The sequence below is a fragment of the Salvelinus fontinalis genome, chromosome 5 (assembly GCF_029448725.1).
Source record: "Salvelinus fontinalis isolate EN_2023a chromosome 5, ASM2944872v1, whole genome shotgun sequence".
Taxonomy (NCBI): Eukaryota; Metazoa; Chordata; class Actinopteri; order Salmoniformes; family Salmonidae; genus Salvelinus; species Salvelinus fontinalis.
Window position 1 is genome coordinate 1,462,644 of NC_074669.1, and position 11,146 is coordinate 1,473,789.

Consider the following 11,146-nt stretch of genomic DNA (forward strand, 5'->3'; position numbering starts at 1 on the left):
CTGTATTACAAAAATGATAGCGACAGATTTAAATGACTTCACAATCAAAGTAAAATGGTTGTCTTCTCAACTATAGAGGGTTGTAGCTCAGCCTCCGAATGTCATAGAGACAAACCAATGATATTCTTACATTCGTCGGAGTCACATCTTTCCCGCCTTTTTTTAAATATTTTTTTTTACATCTTGTTTCTAGTATAAAGCATCACAGACCAAAGTGCTGGATCCATTTTCTTTTCTTCAAATCTTAAGCTGACAAAGGGTAGGTCTGTGCTTTTTGACATTTTCTTTTCTTCAAATCTTAAGCTGACAAAGGGTAGGTCTATGCTTTTTGACATTTTCTTTAACAAAAGGTACGCAGACCTGTGGCATATCCTCACATACCCACTCAATTTGAGTTCTGATTTGAACTTAACACACCAAGCCGTTAACTGACACGGAGGTAAGCTGTTTAAAGAGTGCGTGGTGGGTGGAGGAACTGGCCCGACAAAATCTATGGATATAGCAGCCTATAGCCTAATGTCGTCTGTCAAACAGGTAGACCTACCTCCTATTTCTTAAATAGGAAGAACACACACACTTCCCCTCTCCCCAGATCCCGCTGTCAGACCCTCGTACTGGAATACAGAGCTGCTTACCTTCCTTCCCCTCTCCCCAGATCCAGCTGTCAGACCCTCGTACTGGTATACAGAGCTGCTTACCTTCCTTCCCCTCTCCCCAGATCCCGCTGTCAGACCCTCGTACTGGTATACAGAGCTGCTTACCTTCCTTCCCCTCTCCCCAGATCCCGCTGTCAGACCCTCGTACTGGTATACAGAGCTGCTTACCTTCCTTCCCCTCTCCCCAGATCCCGCTGTCAGACCCTCGTACTGGTATACAGAGCTGCTTACCTTCCTTCCCCTCTACCCAGATCCCGCTGTCAGACCCTCGTACTGGTATACAGAGCTGCTTACCTTCCTTCCCCTCTCCCCAGATCCCGCTGTCAGACCCTCGTACTGGTATATAGAGCTGCTTACCTTCCTTCCCCTCTCTCCAGATCCCGCTGTCAGACCCTCGTACTGGTATACAGAGCTGCTTACCTTCCTTCCCCTCTCCCCAGATCCCGCTGTCAGACCCTCGTACTGGTATACAGAGCTGCTTACCTTCCTTCCCCTCTCCCCAGATCCCGCTGTCAGACCCTCGTACTGGTATACAGAGCTGCTTACCTTCCTTCCCCTCTCCCCAGATCCCGCTGTCAGACCCTCGTACTGGTATACAGAGCTGCTTACCTTCCTTCCCCTCTCCCCAGATCCCGCTGTCAGACCCTCGTACTGGTATACAGAGCTGCTTACCTTCCTTCCCCTCTCTCCAGATCCCGCTGTCAGACCCTCGTACTGGTATACAGAGCTGCATGCCTTTCTTCCGCTCGGCGCCCAGCTGTGTCGGGAGCGAAGCCTTCACCGGGGCCACACCCCACCATCACCGGGAGCAACTGAACGCCATCACCTCATTCGTGGACGCCAGTATGGTGTACGGTAGCTCCTCCCCCATGGCTGCGGCCCTGAGGAACCTCTCCTCTCCACTGGGTCTTCTGGCCCTCAATGACCAGGCCTCAGACCAGGGTCTCGCCTACATGCCCTACCTGCCTCGCCTACAGGGACGCCTGGATCCCTGTGGGCCACGAAGCGGGTCTGGGGCCAACTTCACCGGAGCCACAAGTGCCTCTGACACATCTGCTACTGCGCCAACAGAACAGGAGAATATTACATCCTGTTTCCAAGCAGGTATGTTACAATCCATCAATGAATCAATCAATCAAACAAAAGCATGTATAAAGACCTTTTTGCAACATCTCTCACAAAGTGCTTTACAGTAACAACCTAGTTATCTGCTGCTATAAACTGTGTGCCTAGATACAGAATGTTTCTATAGCAACGCGCATGCCCCGCCCACCTGAGGGTCTGTCTTTTTCAGCAGTATTTCCTGTGTTTGAGGGATGTAAAATCCACTTATCACTTTAAATCTCGCTGGATGGATTGCTTTCATTTTACTCTTCTGACTCTTTTATACGCTTGCTTGTGCCTGATGTTTTTCCCCCGTTAGCGTTACCACCGCAGGAAATGTTCGCAATGACCTGTCAAACACACCCCGGTAATGGCTGACATGGGCTCATTGGGATACATTGTCTTTCAGTTGAATCTGTATGAACGTTAAAGTTTAGTCAGGGATTTAACGCACCGTCTCCACACTTACATCACAAGAAAGAGGAGAAAGATAACTTTATTTTGATGGGTGTACATTTTTTTAAATTGTAATTTTTTTAAATAAATCTTATTTTTATCAGAGGGTGTCCCGCTATTGACACACTTGCTGAATTATACAACAGAACGTGACAACAACAGTAATTAATGAGGCAGTCTAGACACTGCTGCTGAGTGCTGGTAGGGTAGACAGAACAAGTGTTTGGTGGTTACACTCACTTATGTTAATTCATTCATCTATATATGCAAATAGTCCTGTATGTTTATGCAAACGAGGCACACATAATTTTCTTTGTTTTAACACAAACTATTCAAAAATCCCTGAACTCCATTCATTATAATGTCTAGGCAAGTAAAATATTTTATGCTTTATAATTCAGTCAATATCTGAATTATATTGTATTTATTAGAATTGTTTTCAAAACTTTTGAACAATTTCTATGATCGTTGTTAATGTAGTGTAGCAGACCTCAGGTTAAACATCCTGTCGGAATGTTCTGGTCAGTTGACTAGTGGTAATGTACTGTAGCAGACCTCAGGTTACAGATTGTGGTCAAAGTTCAACACCAGGGACACTCAGAGTCAATCTTAATGTGAATTATTGTTTATTGTCAGCGTGCTGAAAAGGTTCCAACCAACTCAATGCATCGTAGTACACATGTCAATCAGGAGCTCTGCCTGGGCAGACCCAGCAGTTGTCTTATATACGGCTATACACAGATAAGTTATATTTGCTTGATTTAGCATAATTAATTAATCATTACCGTTTTGTTTCATTCATGTGACAGACCAATACTGGTTCATAACATGTGAAAGACTAGTAACTCTAGTAACTGTATGTCTATGGGTCAAACTTCCTGTATTCTGTTGTCTAGGTGACTCACGGGCCAATGAGCACCTTGATAGCTCTTCCTTCTAGTAACTGTATGTCTATGGGTCAAACTCCCTGTATTCTGTTGTCTAGGTGATTCACGGGCCAATGAGCACCTTGATAGCTCTTCCTTCTAGTAACTGTATGTCTCTGGGTCAAACTTCCTGTATTCTGTTGTCTAGGTGACTCACGGGCCAATGAGCACCTTGAAAGCTCTTCCTCCTAGTAACTGTATGTCTCTGGGTCAAACTTCCTGTATTCTGTTGTCTAGGTGACTCACGGGCCAATGAGCACCTGGGGATGATAGCACTCCACACGTTGTTCCTGAGGGAACACAACAGATTGGTCAGAGAGCTGCACCTCCTCAACCCTCACTGGAGCCCAGACACCTTGTACCAGGAGGCCAGGAAGATCATGGGGGCTGTCCATCAGGTACACACACTATGGGTTGGTTTCCCAGACAGATGACGCCTCCTCCAGGGTCTGGGTTCTAGGTGCTTCTGTTTCCCAGACAGATGACGCCTCCTCCAGGGTCTGGGTTCTAGGTGCTTCTGTTTCCCAGACAGATGACGCCTCCTCCAGGGTCTGGGTTCTAGGTGCTTCTGTTTCCCAGACAGATGACGCCTCCTCCAGGGTCTGGGTTTTAGGTGCTTCTGTTTCCCAGACAGATGACGCCTCCTCCAGGATCTGGGTTCTAGGTGCTTCTGTTTCCCAGACAGATGACGCCTCCTCCAGGGTCTGGGTTCTAGGTGCTTCTGTTTCCCAGACAGATGAAGCCTCCTCCAGGGTCTGGGTTCTAGGTGCTTCTGTTTCCCAGACAGATGACGCCTCCTCCAGGGTCTGGGTTCTAGGTGCTTCTGTTTCCCAGACAGATGACGCCTCCTCCAGGGTCTGGGTTCTAGGTGCTTCTGTTTCCCAGACAGATGACGCCTCCTCCAGGGTCTGGGTTCTAGGTGCTTCTGTTTCCCAGACAGATGACGCCTCCTCCAGGGTCTGGGTTCTAGGTGCTTCTGTTTCCCAGACAGATGACGCCTCCTCCAGGGTCTGGGTTCTAGGTGCATCTGTTTCCCAGACAGATGAAGCCTCCTCCAGGGTCTGGGTTCTAGGTGCTTCTGTTTCCCAGACAGATGACGCCTCCTCCAGGGTCTGGGTTCTAGGTGCTTCTGTTTCCCAGACAGATGACGCCTCCTCCAGGATCTGGGTTCTAGGTGCTTCTGTTTCCCAGACAGATGACGCCTCCTCCAGGGTCTGGGTTCTAGGTGCTTCTGTTTCCCAGACAGATGACGCCTCCTCCAGGGTCTGGGTTTTAGGTGCTTCTGTTTCCCAGACAGATGACGCCTCCTCCAGGATCTGGGTTCTAGGTGCTTCTGTTTCCCAGACAGATGACGCCTCCTCCAGGGTCTGGGTTCTAGGTGCTTCTGTTTCCCAGACAGATGACGCCTCCTCTGGGGTCTAGGTGATACAGCTCTGTGTCCCCTTCTACTTGCTCTCTGTTTCTTTTGCTTCCTATTGTTTATTAGTTGTATGTACGGGATACACCGTCCAACGAAATGCTTACTTGCAGGTTCCTTCTGGACAATACAACAACAAATAGAAATACAAGATAAGAAAACCAACATAAAGTAAATGTCTCAGTAGAATGAATAATCCCTTTAGCATCAGTATAATCTAGGAAGACACAATTTATACTATATTTACATGTGTTTTGGGGAAGGGGCGATTGTGTGAGAATCAGAGCAGGTGGTCAGTCCACTTCAAGTGTTCAGCAGTCTGATGTCTTGTAGATACCAACAGGCTCAGAGACAGTTTCTATCAGACCTCATCCTCCGGTACCGTCTGACCAACAGTAAGGGAGAGAACAGCTCGTGGCTGAGGGAGGGGGGGGGGGGGCTGCAGGCCTTCCTCAGGCACTGTTTTGAGTAGATGTCCTGGATGGGTGGGAGCACGGTCCCAGTGATGTACTGGGCCGTCTTCAACACCCACTGGAGGGCCTTGCTGTTGTGGACGGAGCAATTCCTGTACCAGGCCGTGATGTAACCGGTCAGGACGCTCTCGATGGTGCAGCGGTAGTATTTGGAGAGGACCCGGGTTGGCATGCAAAATGTATTCAGCCAATTTAGGAAGTAGAAACGCTGTTGCGCCCTCTTGACAAGAGTCGTGGTTTTGTTGTTCCACGTCATGTCCTCTGTGATGTGGACGCCGAGGAACTTAAAACGTCTGACTGCAGTCCCGTTACTGCAGTCCCGTTGATGTGGATCAGGGCATGTTCCCTCCTCTGTTTCCTGAAGTCAACAATCAACTCTTTTGTTTTGCTGACGTTGAGGGAGAGGTTGTTGTCCTCGCACCACAACGCCAGTTGGTTATCAGGCCTACAAGTGATGATGGAGTCGGTGTCGTGCTTTCTGTTTTCTGTATTGCAGACAGTGACACGGACCTAAAGTAAGAATACTGCCTCACCCCTGATCTCTTCCTCCCCAGATCCTGACCTGGGAGCACTATTTGCCCAGGGTCCTGGGTGAGACCCCCACCTCCCTCCTGATGCCTCCGTACAAGGGCTACGACCCTGAGATTGACCCCAGCATCGCTAACGTCTTCTCAGCCGCCGCCTTCCGCTTTGCCCACGTCACCGTGCAGCCGATGGTGGCCCGCCTGGGCCCTGGGTACAGCCTCGCCCCACAGCACCCACCTCTGCCCCTACACCACTCCCTCTTCGCATCCTGGAGGGTCGTACAGGAGGGTGAGAACATTTTATATTAGGGGCCGGTTTCCCGGACACAGCCTTGGACTAAAAAGTATTCTCAATAGAAAATATCCATTTGAAATAGGTTTTTAGTCCAGCAGTAGGCTTAATCTGGGTCCGGGAAACTGGCCCAAATGTTTTTAGCAGAAGCTCTTGTCTTACCTGGAGAGACTTAAAATCAGTGCATTATTAAACAAAAGTAAGTAAAACCACCACATACAGTGAGCTCCAAAAGTATTGGGACAGGGAATTTATCTGTTGTTATTTTGGCTCTGTACTCCAGCACTTTGGGATGAAATGATACAATGACTATGAGGTTAAAGTGCAGACTGTCAGCTTTAATTTGAGGGTATTTTGATCCAAATAGTGTGAAATTACAACACTTTTTGTACATAGTCCCCCCCATTTTAGGGGACCAAAAGTATTGGGCCAAATTCACTTATATGTGCAATCTCTCTCTCCTCTCTCTCCCTCATCTTTCTCCTCTCTCTCCCCCACCTCTCTCCCACCTCTCCTCTCTCTCTCCCACCTCTCTCCTCTCTCTCCCCCACCTCTCTCCCACCTCTCTCTCTTCTCTCTCCCCCACCTCTCTCCCACCTCTCTTTCCTCTCTCTCCCCCACCTCTCTCCCCCACCTCTCCCACCTCTCTCCTCTCTCTCTCCCACCTCTCTCCTCTCTCTCCCCCACCTCTCTCCCACCTCTCTCTCTTCTCTCTCCCCCACCTCTCTCCCACCTCTCTTTCCTCTCTCTCCCCCACCTCTCTCCCCCACCTCTCCCACCTCTCTCCTCTCTCTCCCACCTCTCTCCTCTCTCTCTCCCACCTCTCTCCTCTCTCTCTCCCACCTCTCTCCCCCACCTCTCTCCCACCTCTCTCCTCTCTCTCTCCCACCTCTCTCCCCCACCTCTCTCCCACCTCTCTCCTCTCTCTCTCCCACCTCTCTCCCCCACCTCTCTCCCACCTCTCTCCTCTCTCTCTCCCACCTCTCTCCCCCACCTCTCTCCCACCTCTCTCCTCTCTCTCCCCTCTCTCTCCCCCACCTCTCTCCCACCTCTCTCAGGTGGTATAGACCCAGTGCTGCGTGGCCTCCTCCTATCCCCAGCCAAGCTCCAGATGCCAGGCCAGATGATGGTTGAGGAGCTAACTGAGAGACTGTTCCAGGCCCAGGGTGGGATGCCACTAGACCTGGGTGCCCTCAACCTGCAGCGGGGCCGAGACCACGGCCTGCCTGGTAATATTAGTACTATATTACTATACTATATTACTATACTATATTATATAGACCACGGCCTGCCTGGTAATATTAGTATTATATTACTATACTATATTATATAGACTGTGGTCTGCCTGGTAATATTAGTATTATATTACTATACTATATTATATAGACCATGGCCTGTCTGGTAATATTAGTACTATATTACTATACTATATTATATAGACCATGGCCTGCCTTGTAATATTAGTACTATACTATTATACTATATTAGTACAGGCCTACCTGGTCCCTGCTGGTTATATTAAACAGTATACAGTACTTATAGTATACTCTCAAACTCACATGTTAGAAGACGGTCCAACCGGACTTATCCTTGTTCTCAAACATACTTGTTAGAAGACGACCCAACCGGACTTATCCTTGTTCTCAAACATACTTGTTAGAAGACGACCCAACCGGACTTATCCTTGTTCTCAAACATACTTGTTAGAAGACGGCCCAACCGGACTTATCCTTGTTCTCAAACTCACATGTTAGAAGACGACCCAACCGGACTTATCCTTGTTCTCAAACTTACATGTTAGAAGACGGCCCAACCGGACTTATCCTTGTTCTCAAACTCACATGTTAGAAGACGACCCAACCGGACTAATGCTTGTTGTTTTATCTCCATTTGTTTTCTGCATTCCTCTACCCCTCTTCTCTGTATCCCTCCATCAATCTCTCCTTCCCCTACTTCCTGCTCTACCAGGTTACAGCTCGTGGCGCGGGCTCTGTGGCCTCTCTGTTCCCAACACCACCTCTGACCTTGCAGGTAGATAGATAAACAGAATATTTGATCATTATAAAAAAATACATTATATCCAAACTCATTGAGAACCTGTTTTCATATTTGTATACACCGCACTAGTTTTCATTGTGGTCCTCCTAATTCCAAACACATAAGTGTATACAATGCACCATACTACATTTAAAACCATGAATGATAATATAAGACAAAAAAAAAATGTGTTCCAACGTATTTCCATCACGTTCGTCTGACCTCTGGCCTGGCAGGTATTCTGGGTAACTCTGGTCTGGCTGAGAAGTTCCTGTTGTTGTACGGGACGTCCCAGAACATCGACGTATGGGTGGGGGCCATCTCAGAGCCTCCTCTACCTGGGGGCCGGGTGGGACCCCTCCTGGCCTGTCTGCTGGCCAAGCAGTTCAGAGCACTGAGAGACGGAGACAGGTGAGATGGTGTTAGACTCTATTGTTCAGTTCAGAGCACTGAGAGACGGAGACAGGTGAGATGGTGTTAGACTCTATTGTTCAGTTCAGAGCACTGAGAGACGGAGACAGGTGAGATGGTGTTACACTCTATTGTTCAGTTCAGAGCACTGAGAGACAGAGACAGGTGAGATGAGATGGTGTTAGACTCTATTGTTCAGTTCAGAGCACTGAGAGACGGAGACAGGTGAGATGAGATGGTATTAGACTCTATTGTTCAGTTCAGAGCACTGAGAGACGGAGACAGGTGAGATGGTGTTACACTCTATTGTTCAGTTCAGAGCACTGAGAGACAGAGACAGGTGAGATGAGATGGTGTTAGACTCTATTGTTCAGTTCAGACCACTGAGAGACCGGATGTGACCCGCGCTACAGACCGGATGTGACCCGCGCTACAGACCGGATGTGACCCGCGCTACAGACCGGATGTGACCCGCGCTACAGACCGGATGTGACCCGCGCTACAGACCGGATGTGACCCGCGCTACAGACCGGATGTGACCCGCGCTACAGACCGGATGTGACCCGCGCTACAGACCGGATGTGACCCGCGCTACAGACCGGATGTGACCCGCGCTACAGACCGGATGTGACCCGCGCTACAGACCGGATGTGACCCGCGCTACAGACCGGATGTGACCCGCGCTACAGACCGGATGTGACCCGCGCTACAGACCGGATGTGACCCGCGCTACAGACCGGATGTGACCCGCGCTACAGACCGGATGTGACCCGCGCTACAGACCGGATGTGACCCGCGCCACAGACCGGATGTGACCCGCGCCACAGACCGGATGTGACCCGCGCCACAGACCGGATGTGACCCGCGCTACAGACCGGATGTGACCCGCGCTACAGACCGGATGTGACCCGCGCTACAGACCGGATGTGACCCGCGCTACAGACCGGATGTGACCCGCGCTACAGACCGGATGTGACCCGCGCTACAGACCGGATGTGACCCGCGCTACAGACCGGATGTGACCCGCGCTACAGACCGGATGTGACCCGCGCTACAGACCGGATGTGACCCGCGCTACAGACCGGATGTGACCCGCGCTACAGACCGGATGTGACCCGCGCTACAGACCGGATGTGACCCGCGCTACGACGCGGATCGTCCCCAGACCGGATGTGACCCGCGCTACGACGCGGATCGTCCCCAGACCGGATGTGACCCGCGCTACGACGCGGATCGTCCCCAGACCGGATGTGACCCGCGCTACGACGCGGATCGTCCCCAGACCGGATGTGACCCGCGCTACGACGCGGATCGTCCCCAGACCGGATGTGACCCGCGCTACGACGCGGATCGTCCCCAGACCGGATTGAGTCCTGGGCTACAGACCGGATTGAGTCCTGGGCTTAGACAGGTTTGAGTCCTGGGCTACAGACCGGATTGAGTCCTGGGCTACAGACCGGATTGAGTCCTGGGCTTAGACAGGTTTGAGTCCTGGGCTACAGACCGGATTGAGTCCTGGGCTTAGACAGGTTTGAGTCCTGGGCTACAGACCGGATTGAGTCCTGGGCTTAGACAGGTTTGAGTCCTGGGCTACAGACCGGATTGAGTCCTGGGCTTAGACAGGTTTGAGTCCTGGGCTACAGACCGGATTGAGTCCTGGGCTTAGACAGGTTTGAGTCCTGGGCTACAGACCGGATTGAGTCCTGGGCTTAGACAGGTTTGAGTCCTGGGCTACAGACCGGATTGAGTCCTGGGCTACAGACCGGATTGAGTCCTGGGCTACAGACCGGATTGAGTCCTGGGCTTAGACAGGTTTGCCATATATATTGTTTGAATGAATAGATTGTATATTGATCATTTCCCAAAAATCCATTAATCTCGTGACCATCTACACTTAGTGGGCACCACTTTAATAACACCTGCTCTTTCCATGACAGACTGACCAGGTGAAAGTTTTGATCCCTTACTGATGTCACTTGTTAATTAAATCGACTTCAATCAGTGTAGATGAAGGGGAGGAGACAGGTTAAAGAAGGACTTTAAAACCTTGAGACAGTTGAGACATGGATTGTGTATGTGTGCCATTCTGAGTGTGAATGGGCAAGACAAAATATTGAAGTGCCTTTGAACGGCGTATGGTAGTAGGTGCCAAGCGCACCGGTTTGAGTGTCAAGAACTGCAACGCTGCTGGGTTTTTCACACTCAACAGTTTCCCATGTGTGGTCCACCAAGCCAACTTGACACAACTGTGGGGAAGCATTGGAGTCAACATGGGCCAGCATCCCTGTGGAACGCTTTCCACATCGAATTGATGCTGTTTTGAGTGCAACTCAATATTAGGAAGGTGTTCCTAATGTTTTGTACACTCAGGGTATGTCTGAGATGCTGCCCACACAATGTGTCTGTTTGAATCGGCCCTACAGTATGTCTGCCTACCCAGCAACCTCTCCCACTCTGTCAGGTTCTGGTGGGAGAGAGAGGCTGTGTTCACCAGCACCCAGAGAGCTCAGCTTCACACCGTGTCCCTGTCCCGTATCATCTGTGACAACACGCACATCACACGTGTTCCCTCCGACCCATTCAGCCGTACGGTCAGCCCAGAAGACATGCTGGCCTGCAGCCACCCCCTCATCCCTCACCTTAACCTCTCTGCCTGGAAGGAGCCTGACACAGGTACTGTTCTCCTAACCCTCATCCCTCACCTTATCCTCTCTGTCTGGATGGAACAGGTGCTGTTCTCCTAACCCTCATCCCTCACCTTATCCTCTCTGCCTGGAAGGAGCCTGACACAGGTGCTGTTCTCCTAACCCTCATCCCTCACCTTATCCTCTCTGCCTGGAAGGAGCCTGA

At 50.3% G+C, this 11,146-nt stretch overlaps 1 protein-coding gene across 1 annotated transcript in view; it reads left to right on the forward strand.

Annotated features, from left to right (window-relative positions):
* Window positions 1-11,146, forward strand: part of epx (eosinophil peroxidase) — a 39,756-nt gene that overhangs the window by 24,513 nt on the left and 4,097 nt on the right. Inside the window, exons 8-14 of the mRNA XM_055921962.1 lie at window positions 1,034-1,760; window positions 3,380-3,540; window positions 5,587-5,845; window positions 6,907-7,077; window positions 7,817-7,879; window positions 8,122-8,296; window positions 10,758-10,969. Of these exons, the coding sequence (XP_055777937.1) occupies window positions 1,034-1,760; window positions 3,380-3,540; window positions 5,587-5,845; window positions 6,907-7,077; window positions 7,817-7,879; window positions 8,122-8,296; window positions 10,758-10,969 (1,768 nt within the window). The remainder of the gene's footprint in view (window positions 1-1,033; window positions 1,761-3,379; window positions 3,541-5,586; window positions 5,846-6,906; window positions 7,078-7,816; window positions 7,880-8,121; window positions 8,297-10,757; window positions 10,970-11,146) is intronic.